At 35.7% G+C, this 16,366-nt stretch overlaps 1 protein-coding gene across 1 annotated transcript; it reads right to left on the reverse strand.

Moving 5' to 3' along the window:
* Window positions 1-11,484: 11,484 nt before the first annotated feature.
* LOC139353714 (uncharacterized) lies at window positions 11,485-12,561 on the reverse strand. The gene has a single exon (XM_070998038.1). The coding sequence runs from the start codon at window positions 12,559-12,561 to the stop codon at window positions 11,485-11,487; it is 1,077 nt and encodes a 358-aa protein (XP_070854139.1).
* Between the last annotated feature and the right edge of the window lie 3,805 nt (window positions 12,562-16,366).

Raw genomic sequence — 16,366 nt, forward strand, 5'->3', positions numbered from 1 at the left:
AGAAATCGTAAATGAGTTGCACGGACCATCTCGAAAAAACTTTCAACGAAGACGAGTGATTACAAGGGGTATAAACGATCTGTGGCAAGCAGATTTGGTTGAAATGGGAGCCTTTTCAAAATCTAATGATGGGTACCGATACTTGTTGACTGTTATAGACACATTTTCGAAATATGCTTGGGGTGAGGCATTAAAATCAAAAAATGCAAATGATGTTTCCCAAGCCATGGAGAGAATATTTAAATCGGGTCATGGAACACCAAGAAACCTGCAAACTGATGATGGCACTGAATTCTTTAATTCCAAATTTAAGGTATTAATGAAAAGTTATAGGATAAATCATTATTCAACCTTCAGTACTCTAAAAGCATCAATAGTTGAACGTTTCAATAGAACTCTTAAAGAGTTAATGTGGCGTGAGTTTAGTTTCAATGGAAAATATAAGTGGATAGATATGTATAAACAATTAATTAATAAATATAATAATAGAGAGCATAGAACAATAAAAATGAGTCCAAGTAAAGTCAATTCTTCCAATGAAATTTTTTCTTCCTGAAAATATTTGTTGCAAGTAAATTCCGTAAGGGGGACCACGTTCGTATCAGTAAATACAAACATGTCTTTGAGAAAGGGTATACACCGAACTATACAACTGAAATCTTTAAAATTAGAAAGGTGAAGAATACATACCCTAAAACATACTTACTTGAAGATTTAGATGGTAGCCCGATTCAGGGCGGATTCTATAAAGAAGAACTGAAAAAAACACGATTTCCCCACACATACCTAGTTGAAAAAATTGTAAGGCGAAAAGGAAATAAAGTTTTGGTTAAGTGGCTTGGGTTTTCAAAGACTAGCTGGATAAACAAGGAAGACATTTTGTAGTATAATAAATCATTTATTTAATTAATTTTTATTTACATATTATCTTATCTTATATTAAGTTTAATATTAATATTTTTGTACAATGTTTTAAATTAAAATTAAATATAATAAAAATACTTTTTACAAACTCAAAATCATTTTCATTTATATTTTCCAAAGTCTCGATCATAATAAAACATCTCCAATTCAACTGATTTATAAAATAGTTCTTTTTCAATATGTTCCTTTTGAAATTTAAGGCTATCTAATGATTCTCCATCGTTCACATAATTATTTTGTATCATCTCACCCAAGCAAAATGAATTTGATTCTAGCCATTCAACATTTTCTAAAATATCTTTTTCAATTAATCTCTGATGTTTTATTGATGTCGTACCATGGTCTTCATTACTTAACTCTAAAAATTGTGATTCATTAACATTACGTTTTCTTTTGTTATCTTTGCCACAAAGAATTTTTTTATTTACTTTAACTGTAGTTATTTTAAGTGCTTTTGATCTAAACATTGTTCTATTACCATATAGTGAGGCCCCAGTTAATAAAACGTTTTTATAGTCTTCGATTGTAAGATTTCGTGAACTCACTCCCTTTGCTTTATTATGTGAAGATTTAACTTGATCTATTCTATAACAATAAACCTTTGAGCACAGACCTACAAATTCTGTCATGAGTTTACCGTTAAGCTCATCTTTAAAAAACCCTAAACTTTTTTTGTTAACTCTTTTAAAGTTATATAGATTAATTCTTTCATCTGAATAGTCCGATGTATCAAATTTTGCTCCAAGATCATTACGAATATCTTTATAAAAATCTTCAGTTTTTATTGTATAGATAAATGAATCAGTATCCATATAATTTAAGAGTAACTTTTCCTGAAACTTTGGCTTCATATATTGATAGTGAAAATAGTACATTTTCCATTTCGATAAGTCTAATACTGCAAATCCTAAATACATTGGCTTATTAAATAGAACGGACAATCTTTTCATTTGAATTGCATAGAAATTATCATTAATTTTAGTTGCACTATGAAAATTGGATTTTGAAATTAAAGTTTTGGCACAATGTGCTTTTCGTCCAGTCTTGGAGTTATCCGGAGCTTCCCATGAACTAATAAGCTTAATATCGACCCTGCGCTCGGGATCTTCCATTGTTTTTCCGTAAACAGAATTATTCATTAATTTAAAAAAATCTTTTTCAAATTTATTTTTTGCATTTTGTCTATGTAAAGTGTTTAGATCAATGTAATTCTTTAACCAAGGCTTTTGTAAAAACTGAACACCTCTATGGATCTTTTTCAATACTAACCCATTCTGTATACATTGTTGCAAATTCCGATAATGTATTACATAATTTTTCTTATTTCCCAGGTCAGCAATTAATTTTGTTACCTTATCCTCTTTTGAGGCCAGACAATTTGACGGACAAAATGGAAGATCATTATGAAGATCATGTAAACGGTATGGATATATTAAGTCCACTTCCAAAAAATAACCGTATTTGCTATCGATTGGAATATTATTAATATCAAAATTGTCTATGTCTGTGGTAGACATCCACTTAAAATCTTTATATGGTAAAGGTTGTGACATTGCCCAACCATACAAGTTATTCGCATCCACTTAAATTAAAAATTAAGACTCCTTCGAGGAATCATAATCTGACAAATATTTGTTATTTGCTTTTGTATATCTATGACAACATTGAACTAAACCACCTCGAATGCTACTTTGAATAAATCTATACATATCTATATCTGTCAGCAATTCAAGTTGAATATTTGTAGATCTCAACATTGCCTCCCAAGATAGACCTGGTGTCGTAAAATACTGAGCTGGGTCAAGTGAATAAATTTGCATACAAATTTTTCGGAAGTTTTCAAAAATGTCGGTTAAAAGAAATACATCTGTTTTTAAATATAATTCTAAATAATCTTTAAGAGTGGAACAAGAGAAATGCGACCAAACTTTAAGAGCTTGATCATAATCTTCCTGAGAGCATTCCCTTTCCGTTAAATTACTATAGAATGCTTCCCTTGGTGGGAGAGAAGTTTCCTCGAGTCTACTGGCGGAATCTAAATATTCATAGGGAAATATACCCTTCTTACGCATTAGTCGAAATTCTATATCATTACTGAAAAACGATTTTACAGTGTTCAATTGATCGTCAACTAAATTAGAAGCTAGGGAATCTAAACTTGATGGCATAAATCTATATGTATCGAGAAAACGAATTTCAAAACTATTTCCACTTAAACTTTTTATTTTCTTCGAGACAGAAATATAGTTTTCCTTATTTATTGGTATTACGGAAATTTCACCGGGAATCTTTCCCAACTCTTGAATAAACAAATGACAGTCGTATTTTGAAAAATTATGAAAAAATACTGGTATGAATTTGTTAACTTTATAATCCAAGTTACACTTAGAGTGGGCTGCACCTCTAAAGCGACCTGTGAAATGACAATGATCTCTAACCCTATCAGTCCCTAAATCTTTCTGACAAATAGAACAATTCAATGAATTATCAAATATTTTCTGGTCATCCAAAGTCATTCTCATAGGAACTATTTTATTTAAGTAGTCATCACTCAATTTAGTTAGATTTTTTATCAATGAATCTACAAAACTTACTCCCGAATTTTTTCCTGTTTCTAAAACAAATTTATCTAGTCTAGAATCAAAAGCACACTTTATATAATATGCATATGATATTGGAATATGTTCATTAATATTAAATAATTTGGGGCTCACTTCAAGATTTTTCGGATCCAGAATGCATTCAAAATCCGCGTAGACAACGAATGGAACTTGAAGCTGATGTTGAACCTGGGTAAATTCCAGTGTGTTGTTCTGGGGGTGTGGCATCTTTGAGACCTTTTTACTGCAGAGCGTTTTGTGTTTCAATGCAGCTTCCTCAGTTTTGGAAAAATTCAAACACACATTGCAGAAATATTGCGCCCTCTTCTGATTTCCTCTCTGAGCAGTCATTAGTCTTTGAAAGAGAAATATATACAAATTAGTTAATTGCTTAAAAGAGATAAAAATGTATAAAAGAATTTACCTTGAAATATTTTTAATGTACATGTAATGTCCATTTCCACCTTCTTCCAAAAACATCATATTGATATGAAGAGGCTTTTACTTCCGATTGAAAAAGCGGTCCAATTATTTCCCTCGTCTCTTCATTATATCCGAATACGTTTAAACTCATATGAGTATTCTTCTTTAAAAAATTTTTTATACATTTTATTTCAAGGGGGAAAGTCAACCCTGTGAAATCTAATATTATTTCATCACTTATTCGAATTATCTCCAGCGATATATCAATATTATATGCCGAACATCTTTGCGGCCTGTTAACAATTTTTAAGGCAGAAATCAAAGCCCATTTAAAACAATAATGATCATTTTCGTTACAAACGTTAACTATTGCTTTTTTCGTTAAAAGGAAACGAGGTAGTGGTATGAAAGATGAACCAGCCATCGGTGTATAATGATTCACATTCATTTCCAAGCGAATCAATTTTATAAGAGACCATCCACTATCTCTCTCTTGAAATTCTTGTGTTTTTGAAATTATTTTCATGGTATGTTCATGGAAGATATTTTCTAAGTCAGAATCTTTGTTCATGATCGTCATTTTACTTTGAAAACTTTTCATATCAATTTCTTCAGATTCATCTTTAAAAAGTATATACTCTGCAAACAGTTCAAAGTTGACTTTTGCTGAAGTATAACTTTCTAACAGAATGCTGAGATGAGGTAGCAGGGACAATCCAGCTTCACTCAAGAAACTCTCTGGTAAGATCAAGTCCGATCCATCGTTTACATACATGTAATGTAGTATTCTTCCCTTGAATCCCTCAGAAATTTTTTTGACTCTTCCGTCAAGGGGTTGAATTGCATTTCGCTTATGCAACTCCGAACGGACATGATTTGCCCACTTATTCTTTAGCAAGAAACACTTGCAGGATTGACAAAACTGATTTTGGTTATTCATTTTTATTTTATTCGTTTTGGTAAAATTCTTTTTTCACAATCACTTTTTTCACTTTTACTCAAGTTGTGCTTGACGTAGCAGAGTATCCCACTTCAAGACTATTTTTGGTAGACTAACTATTGTCCTCGATCATTTATAGTGTTTGAAGTGGGCGTGAACGATAATATTGAAGATGAGAGGTGCATACTTAAGATTTTTTTAAATTTGAAAACAATATAGGCAATTCTAGTAGGTTACATCGACTATTCATTGGTTAGAAGAGATGAGAAGTATTGATTTTGAAAAATATTTGATACAAGTGTAACCAATGGGACACCATCAAATCGATAAAGGAGACACAAAATCATAGAATAAAGGAGAGTGTTGGTTAGAAGAGATCGCACATACTTTGCTGCAGGTGGGAAAGGAAAGGTCATTTTTTATACACACCATCATACTCAGGTAGCCAATAGGGGACAGTTTGGAAAAAATCATTTCGAGTTTGGGAAAAAACAAAGATTTTCATTTGTTGAATTTCGAGAATGCACATTTTTGGGTAAAAGAAGAGGAAAAATCAAAGATTTTCATTTGTTGAATTTCGAGAATGCATATTTTTTGGGTAAAAGAAGAAGATGAAAACCTGTAGAAATTTCCTTATAAATCGTGTAAGCATATTTAAAAGGGTAAGACGAGATTGTTGACTTAGATAGACAACATGCATTCAGTTAAAATAAATAACTTTTTGAATGTATTTGACGGAATTCTGTTCAATGCACACTATGTACGGCTCCAGTTCATACAATCAAAACTCTTTGAATGTGAACGAGGTATAAAAACATCTATTCATGGAAATCATATGGACACCTGCGTGTGGAGCAATGATGCAGCCACTGAGGGAGTTGATACTTGTGTATGCCATCGAATTTCGGATTACAAAAAGGAAGCACTCAACATTATGAATAAATACTATAATCTAGAAAAAAGAATGAAAATGATTAAATAACATAATAAAAACATGTTCGCAGTACCAAAATAAACTTCTGACTTTTTATTTCGAGTTAAAATTACAGGTACGGAGAATGGAAAATATTTCCTTGGCTGAGATATGTCGGCTACTTGCGAGCTGTTGCGCGGTCGTGATTTCAACCCCTATTATGGGAACGTCGTATGAGCTCGTATGAGGTCGTTGGCGTGAGGCCCATGATCTTGTCAATGAGCGTGCGCCTTCTGGGTTGTGCATGTGTCCCTTTTATTGCGGTCAGGTAATTGACAGGTGCGCATGTTCGGGTAGCTCTTGCTTGAATCCCTTTTATGACATGTTTATGACCCATTTGTGGAAAGGAGAGAATCTTAGACAATTTACCAGTTAAACGTTCTGGGGCGGAAACAAAAATGTGTATTTGAAAATATTCCACATCTGAGAATCATTAACTTGTGAGATTTATTTTATTGGGGTTCTTTTGATTTCTAAATTAGTTTTACAATCATAGGAAACATTATTCCCCAACATGATCGGACATGTTCCTCTAAGATAACCATCTTTGAATACTTTGGGTGTGCGACCTTTCACACGTGCACAGCAACACCTGTGATAATGAGGCAAAAGGGGACGTGATCACACCTTTCCCCAACATGATCGGATATGTTCCTCTAAGATAACAACCTTTGGATACTATGGTTGTGCGACCTTTCTCACGTGCACCTTTCTCACCTGACTATTAATTGCACATAATGAGGGGAAGGATACATGATCAATATTGTCACATGGGGATGTGGGGGCGATGGGGGCAATTAAGTATACTCTTTATAGACATGATCGTGACATTTTTATGACTTCAAAGCCCATTAAAATCAGTTTATTTATTGGATTATGCTAATTGTCCCAGAACCCGCATACGTAATGAGGGGGGAGGGGGGGCCGGGGGCCATTAATATGCTAATTGTCCCAGAACCCGTCTTTCCCTACTACTCTTGTATCAAATATTTTTCAAAATCAATACTTCTCATTTCTTCTAACCAATGAATAGTCGAGGTAACCTACTAGAATTGCCTACGTTTTTGAATTTAAAAAAATCTTAAGTATGCATCTCTTATCTTCAATATTATCGTTCACGCCCACTTCAAACACTACAAATGATCGAGGACAATAGTTAGTCTTCCAAAAATAATCTTGAAGTGGGATACTCTGCTACGTCAAACACAACTTAAGTAAAAGTGAAAAAGTGATCGTGAAAAAAGAATTTAAACAAAACAAATAAAATAAAATGAATAACCAAAATCAGTTTTGTCAATCCTGCAAGTGTTTCTTGCTAAAGAATAAGTGGGCAAATTATGTCCGTTCGGAGTTGCATAAGCGAAATGCAACTCAACCCCTTGACGGAAGAGTCAAAAAAATTTCTGAGGGATTCAAGGATAGAATACTACATTACATGTATGTAAACGATGCATCGGACTTGATCTAACCTGAGAGTTTTTTGAGTGAAGCTGGATTGTCCCTGCTACCTCATCTCAGCATTCTATTAGAAAGTTATACTTCAGCAAAAGTAAACTTTGAACTTTTTGCAGAGAATATACTTTTTAAAGATGAATCTGAAGAAATTGATATGAAAAGTTTTCAAAGTAAAATGACGATCATGAATAAAGATTCTGACTTAAAAAATAACTTCCATGAACATACCATGGAAACAATTTCAAAAACACAAGAATTTCAAGAGAGAGACAGTGGATGGTCTCTTATAAAATTGATTCGCTTGTAAATGAATGTAAATCATTATACACCGATGGCTGGTTCATCTTTCATACCACTACCTCGTTTCCTTTTAACAAAAAAAGCAATAGTTAACGTTTGTAACGAAAATGATCAATATTGTTTTAAATGGGCTTTGATTTCTGCATTGAAAATTGTTAACAGGCCGCAAATATGTTCGGCATATAATATTGATATATCCCTGGAGATAATTCGTATAAGAGATGAAATAATATTAGATTTCACAGGGTTGACTTTCCCCCTTGAAATAAAATGTATAAAAAATTTTTTAAAGAAAAATACTCATATGAGTTTAAACGTATTCGGATATAATGCAGAGACGAGGGAAACCTTCATATCAATATGATGTTTTTGGAAGAAGGTGGAAATGGACATTACATGTACATTAAAAATATTTCAAGGTAAATTCTTTTATTCATTTTTATCTCTTTTAAGCAATTAAATAATTTGTATATATTTCTCTTTCAAGAATTAATGACTGCTCAGAGAGGAAATCAGAAGAGGGCGCAATATTTCTGCAATGTGTCTTTAAATTTTTCCAAAACTGAGGAAGCTGCATTGAAACACAAAACGCTCTGCAGTAGGAAGGTCTCAAAGATGCCACACCCCCAGAATAATACATTGGAATTTACCCAGGTTCAACTTCAGCTTCAAGTTCCATTCGTTGTCTACGCGGATTTTGAATGCATTCTGGAACCGAAAAATCTTGAAGTGAGCCCCAAATATTTAATATTAATGAACATATTCCAATATCATATGCGTATTATATAAAGTGCGCTTTTGATTCTAGACTAGATCAATTTGTTTTAGAAACATGAAGAAATTCGGGAGTAAGTTTTGTAAATTCATTGATAAAAAATTTAACTAAATTGAGTGACGACTACTTACATAAAATAGTTCCTATGAGAATGACTTTGGATGACCAGCAAATATTTGATAATTCATTGAATTGTTCTATTTGTCAGAAAGATTTAGGGACTGACAGGGTTAGATATCATTGTCATTTCACAGGTCGCTTTAGAGGTGCAGCCCACTCTAAATGTAACTTGGATTATAAAGTTAACAAATTCATACCAGTATTTTTTCATAATTTTTCGAAATACGACTGTCATTTATTTATTCAAGAGTTGGGAAAGATTCCAAGTGAAATTTCCGTAATACAAATAAATAAGGAAAACTATATTTCTGTCTCAAAGAAAATAAAAAGTTTAAGTGGAAATAGTTTTGAAATTAGTATTCTCGATACATATAGATTTATGCTTCTAATTTAGTTGATGATCAATTGAACACTGTTAAATCGTTTTTCAGTAATGATAAAGAATTTGGACTAATGCGTAAGAAAGGTATACTTCTTTATGAATATTTAGACTCCGCTAGTAGACTCGAGGAAACTCCCCTCCCACCAAGAGAAGAATTCTATAGTAATTTAAGCTCTTAAAGTTTGGTCGCATTGTTCCACTCTTAAAGATTATTTAGAATTATATTTAAAAACTGATGTATTTCTTTTAACCGACAATTTTGAAAACTTCCGAAAAATTTGTATGCAAATTTATTCACTTGACCCAGCTAAGTATTTTACGACACCAGGTCTACCTTGGGAGGCAATGTTGAAAACTACAAATATTCAACTTGAATTGCTGACAGATATAGATATGTAAAGATTTATTCAAAGTAGTTCAATGTTGTCATAGATTTACAAAAGCAAATAACAAACATTTGTCAGATTATGATTCCCCGAAGGAGTCTTCATTTTTAATTTAAGTGGATGCGAATAACTTGTATGGTTGGGCAATGTCACAACCTTTACCATATAAAGATTTTAAGTGGAAGTCTAACACAGACATAGACAATTTTGATATGAATAATATTCCAATCGATAGCAAATACGGGTTTTTTTTGGAAGTGGACTTAATATATCCATACCGTTTACATGATCTTCATAATGATCTTCCATTTTGTCCGTCAAATTGTCTGGCCTCAAAAGAGGATAAAGTTAAACAAGGAAGAACGCTATAGTCGAGTACCTCGACTATCAGATACCCGTTACTCAGATAAGATAAGTTAGCCGCGCACTTTGTTCTCTCTCCTTTGCTCTCATTTCTCGGCTCTGCTTTTGTTTCAGCCAGCGCCAAGAATGAGAAAGCAACACATAAAATAAACAAAAAACATTTATATTTATGTATGCTTGCTAAACATAAACAGTTTTAAGGCACATTCTGTATTTCAAATTATTTGGTTGAATAGCTTTGTTTGAAAGAATTCTATTTGCCGCGGATATTAGTTTGCAATTTTTTACATCCACACACATGCATACATACATATGTATGTATGTATGTCGTTTTCTGGCTCTATTGTCAAGGCTTGTCCTAACTACTTTGGTTTTTGAGCATTGGACTGAAAACGGAAAAGTTTTTTTGGGACAATCTATAGGTATTTATTAAGCTAATGCACATTCATTGAAAGAGAAAAATAAAGTTGTACAGATCTTTAAAGGTTTTTGCCCGTCAATGGGACAAATGGATAAAGGGTTCATTATTCAATAGAATAAGTTAGCCGCGCACTTTGCTCTCTCTGAGCGCCGGCAGGGCTTTTTTCTTTGCCGCTAAGTTCGGCCGGCAACTATTTACATACACACACATACACGCGTAAAATCATTTCGCATTGTCTGGAGGGTTTGTGGGCGTTAGAGTGGGCCTAGCAAAATTTTTTTTGGGTCAATCGATAGGTATTGACAAGACTAATACATTTCAGTTAAAATTTTCTATCTACCATCAAAACTGTAGGAGCCACAGTTTTAGGCGGTTTGTGGGCGTTAGAGTGGGCGTGGCACTCTACTGAAACAAACTTGCGCTGCGTAAGAAGCTCAGGAATCTGCACGCCAAATCTCAATAGCCTAGCTCTTATAGTTTCCGAGATCTCAGCGTTCATCCGGACGGACAGACAGACGGACAGACGGACATGGCTAGATCGACTCGGCTAGTGATCCTGATCAAGAATATATATACTTTATGGGGTCGGAAACGCTTCCTTCTGCCTGTTACATACTTTCCGACGAATCTAGTATACCCTTTTAGTCTACGAGTAACGGGTATAAAAATTAATTGCTGACCTGGGAAATAAGAAAAATTATGTAATACATTATCGGGATTTACAACAATGTATACAGAATGGGTTAGTATTGAAAAAGATCCATAGAGGTGTTCAGTTTTTACAAAAGCCTTGGTTAAAGAATTACATTGATCTAAATACTTTACATAGGCAAAAAATATAATTAATGAATAATTCTGTTTACGGAAAAACAATGGAAGATCCCGAGCGCAGGGTCGATATTAAGCTTATTAGTACATGGGATGCTCCGGATAGCTCGAAGACTGGACGAAAAGCACATTGTGACAAAACTTTAATTTCAAAATTCAATTTTCATAGTGCAACTAAAATAAATGATAATTTCTATGCAATTCAAATGAAAAGATTGTCCGTTCTATTTAATAAGCCATTGTATTTAGGATTTGCAGTGTCTTGCATCATATGGAGTTGCCTTGTTAACGACTACCCCACACGCGTAGGTCCGAAGAGAGGGTGAACTTTAAGGGCAGCGTGCGCCTGGTGGCGCTCGTGGCAGTCGTTTTATTCTGTTAACAATTCAAATCAGCCTCATACATTTCAAACTAACTTAATCTTACCGCAGTGTGCCCTCCTACGATTCACAAGACAATGAGAAGCACAATTTATGGCGGCATCCATTAAACCGATATTAGTAGGCCCGCACTTCAAGGGCCAAGAAATCCATACGAGATCGGATAAATTAACAAATACTAGATTTCTCTTACAATACTTAGTCTACCTATCGATTACAATGTTCGACCGTCGACATCCCCGACCCCGTGAAGAACCGCTTCACTCAAATCCAAAACTGCAAGTTTTGAGACGGGCCGCAACATTGTCCGAGATAGGCCATTGTCGTTCACGCGCACAGTAGCGCGTCTGACGACTCCATCAGCTCCGCTGTAGACCTCCTCCACGATTCCCTTGCGCCACTCTCGTCTCGGCAAGGCAGGATCGCAGACGAAGACCATATCGCCCTGGCGGATGGGCTCCGTTCTCCGGCACCACTTCTCGCGGCGCACAAGCGTAGGCAGGTACTCCAGGACCCACCTCCTCCAGAAACGGTCTCGCAGCATGCGAGCAATCCTCCACTGCTTTCGCGTAAAACCCTCCTTGGGCAGCTCCGCATCCAATCCAGGCGTATTCGGCAGGTTAGCTGCTCCCTTGAGCAGATCATTTGGCGTCAACGGCGCCTCTTGGTCCGCATCCACCGGCAAGTGGGTGAGCGGACGCGAGTTGACTACATTCTCCGCCTCGATCAGGAAACTCTCCAACACATGATCCCTCGGCGCAACTTCCTTCAGGGTATGGCGCAGCACTCGTTTGACGCACTGCACCATCCGCTCCCATACTCCGCCCTCAGACGGGTTCGGTGGGCAATTGAAATCCCATTCAATGCTTCTGCTGGACAACTCACTCTGTATCCTCTCCGTCTCGAACACGTCTCCAAATCGCTTGGCCTCCCTGTCAGCTCCCACGAAGTTCTTGCCGTTATCACTCCGCAGTCTATGTACTGGTCCGCTACGGCAGACGAAGTTCCTGATCGCTATTATGCAGGAATCCGTCGACAGGTCATGCGCCAGCTCCAGATGAATCTCCCTTGTCGTCATGCATGTGAACAAGGCGACCCAACGCTTCTCTCTGTGACGGGATACAGTCACCAGCAGTGGCCCAAAGTAGTCCAATCCGGTGTACTTGAATGGCCATCCTCCCGCTTCCAGTCGATCCTCTGGTAGGGGTCCCATTATCGGCGGCATCGGCCGCGTTCGCTGCAACTTGCACTCGTTGCACGACGAGATTACTTCCTTCAGCACTCGTCTCATCTTCGTGACCCAGAATCTCGTCCGAATCTGAGCAATCGTCGCATCCACGTTTTGATGCTTCATCGGGTTGAGACGTTGAACCGGGAGGTAGAAAATCTACAAGCAGCAGGTCAGAGGTTGGGTGCACTGGAGGCCAGGATGGCAACGCAATGCAGGGAGACTAGCTCGTGTGATCTGAGGGTTCATGGAGTTCCCTATGTCGAAGGTGAAGATCTCAGAGCGCTCTATCACAAGCTATGCTTTAATCTCCAGCTGACTCCACCACCAAGAGTCTGCGATATCTTCCGAGCAAGGAAATCACAGCAAACACATGTGGATCCGGTGATAATAATTAAAATGCTAAACCCACGCGAAAAGATCAAGCTGCTTGGTCAAGTCGGAATGTACAGGCGCGAGCACAAGAAACAACTTAGCTTGCAGTTTCTGGGTTTCAATTCAGAAGCGTTAATTTATATTAATGAGCAATTGTTAAAAGAGCATTATCTCATCTTTAAAGAGGCTATGCGCATGAAAAACATAAAATCCTTACGGCTGTTTTTACACGACGCGGCCTTGTGCACGTACGCTGCACTCGAAGAGAGGGTGTCTGTTGCATTAACAGTATGGAGGAACTTTCGTCCATTAATCTTTCGCCTGATCCACTTTCTACATATTTCACTAACGCTTCGGCTGGACCTGAAGCTGATAGCTTTCGTTCTTAAGCATATAAATTGTATCCTCTTAATTAAGATAGGTTTAAAACTAGATTACTCTAAGAAATGTATAAGATACGCATTGAATATTGAGATTGCGCCCCTAATAATCATTGATAACAACAATGCAGGATGAGGAAGTTTGTTCCATAGCTAGTGCCATGATAAAAACTATAAGTAGTTATAAAATTGGTCTAAAAATTGTTCACTTAAATGCACAAAGTTTGCTAAAGAAGATTGTTTAGATTCCTTTTCACTCAGTCTAATGTCGATGTGATATGTGTGTCTGAGACGTGGTTTGTAAATGATCTATGTGATTCGTCTATTATTTGTGAAGGCTTTAATGTTTATCGGTCCGACCGTACTGGTCATGCAGGAGGTGTTGCTATATACGTAAATGTGAAGCTGAAATGTAAAGTGGTACTTAAACAGCCTAGTGACAGTACTATCGAATACATTCTATTAGAACTTCCCAATAAATCCCATGGAAGAACCCTTCTAGGTTGCATATATAGACCGAATCGGACAATTGACTACGGGTCATTACTTAACGTTGTTTCAGGCATTTCGTTGGAGTACACTGACATCATATTGGCAGGTGATTTTAACAGCAACCTATTGTCAGAAAGCCATCTCCTAGATAACTTTAAGTCCCTAGGTTTGTTTTCCGTAAACGAAACGATTCTCACGCACTATAGCAGCCACTGTGATACATTACTTGACTTATTTCTTATCAATGACCCTAGCAAAATCATACATTATGACCAGGTTTCTGTACCAGCCTTCTCCAGACATGACCTAATATTTTTAACATACGACTTGACCTTTGACAGCAAAATCAATTCTTTTACGTACAGAGATTACAAAAATATAAACTATAATGAATTAAAAACGGAATTTTTGTGTTGTGACTGGTCATGTATTTACCAACTTCGTCATGTAGATTGTCAATTAGATGTTTTAACCAACAATGTCCAGTATTTGTTCAACAAGTTTGTGCCCCTAAGGACCAAGGTGATTAAGCCAATGCAAAATCCATGGTTCAGTAGTGAAATTAAAAACCTAACCCGTCAGCGAGATGTAGCTTACCTCCGGTGGAAGCGATACAAAACTGATGAATTTCGAAAACAATACAAAGAGGCTAGGGTAAAAGTAAACAAAAAGATAAAATCAGCAAAGAAAGAGCATTATAACATACAATTTAATAATTGTGTTAACTCAAAAAAAAGATGGAACAAACTAAAACGGTTAGGTATTGGAAAGTGTAAGCAACAGACAGAGTCTGAGGTGGATGTCGAATTAATAAACAAAAAGTTTTTGGAAATAGATGTACCTGAAGCAACATGCAATCCGTACCTGAATACTCAACCCCTCTGTGATAATAGTTTTAGCTTTATATGTATAAACCAAAGTGATGTCCTAGCTAGTATTCTGCATGTCAAGTCTGATGCTGTTGGTCTCGATAATATGAGTCCAAAATTTGTTAAGCTTTTGCTCCCCTTAATGTTGCCCCATATTACATATATTTTTAACACGGCTATTACAACGTCTTCATTTCCGTTAATATGGAAAAACGCCAAAATTTTCCCAATTCCTAAGCCAAACAATGACTATAGACCTATTTCAATATTACCTTTTCTATCAAAAGTCTTTGAAAACCTTATGTCCTCACAGATTCAACTATACTTAGCTAATAATTCTCTACTTGACGAAAAACGATCAGGATTCCGTAAGAAAAGGAGTTGTATTACTGCAATCACAAATATTGTAGAGGATATAAGACAAGAACTGGACAGTAACTGCTTAACGTTTTTGACGCTCCTTGACCACAGCAAGGCTTTTGATTCTGTGAATCATAATATTCTCTGTACCAAGCTTAGGAATATGTTTAATTTCTCAACTAATGCGACGAAGCTTATTAGGTCGTACTTAACGAATAGGTTTCAAGCAGTCGTCTCTGGAACGCAAGTTTCTTCTCTCCGGAACTTATCCAGGGGAGTGCCACAGGGATCTGTGCTAGGCCCTTTATTGTTTTCTATATATGTCAATGATCTCCCTAGTATCCTGTCTGAGTGTAAAGTACATTTATATGCTGATGATGTCCAAATATATGTTAGTAGACCCGTAACTGAAATACATGACTGTGTCCGTATAAGTAATAAAATGTTGTGGCTAATTGAAAAATGGGCAAAGGAAAATGGCTTGGGTATAAATCCTAAAAAATCGAAGTGCTTGGTAATTGGTAAAAAGCAACTTTCAACACTTTCACTTCAAAAATTATATATAAACCGATAAGCTATGAAGTGAATGCAGTTAATCTAGGCATAACATTTAACAATACTTTATCATGGAGCAACCATATAGTCAAAGCGACAGGGCGTACATATGCTCTGCTGAGAAAATTTTCATTCTCCAAATCGTTCTTAACTGAGGAAGTTAGACTATTAATCGCCAAAGTTATCCTCCTGCCCACTCTCTTTTACGGCATAGAAATTTTTGGAAATTGTGATGTGCGGGATTTGCGTACATTAACTGTAGCTTTTAATTCAGTTGTCCGTTATGTGTTTAACTTAAGACGTTTTGACCATGTATCAGAACTGACATATAAAATACTTGACCTTAACTTGACCTCCTGGATCGATCTCAGAATTTTAATCTTCTTTCACAAAATAGTGACGAGTGGAGAACCAAAATATCTCTTCAATAAACTTACCCCAGCCACATCTGTAAGAACCAAAAATTACATATGCCCTCGAATACAAACACTGTGTTCGAGAAGGCAATTTTTCATAAATGGTATCCGGCTATGGAACAATCTACCGCACCAATACAAAACAATTAGGAGCGCAACTCAATTTTACAATAAAGTTAAAGATCTTTTAAAGTACCAGTACACATAAGTATAAAAATTAAATGAAAAAAAAAAACAAAAAAAAAACAAAAAATAAACCAAACAAAAATAAAAAAAATAAAAATATATATATTTTAAAAACAATAATAATTGTAACTAAGAAACTACGAAAATTTGATGTTAGTCAATAATATTAATTAAGAGCGAGAGAAATTGTTTTAATAACTTAAAAATAATAATAATATAAAATATCAACTCAATG

Source organism: Drosophila suzukii, chromosome Y (assembly GCF_043229965.1).
Source record: "Drosophila suzukii chromosome Y, CBGP_Dsuzu_IsoJpt1.0, whole genome shotgun sequence".
In the NCBI taxonomy this organism is placed as follows: domain Eukaryota; kingdom Metazoa; phylum Arthropoda; class Insecta; order Diptera; family Drosophilidae; genus Drosophila; species Drosophila suzukii.

Excerpts from the sequence above, each read along its gene's own strand:
- LOC139353714 (XM_070998038.1), bottom strand. The coding sequence starts at position 12,561 with ATGAGACGAGTGCTGAAGGAAGTAATCTCGTCGTGCAACGAGTGCAAG.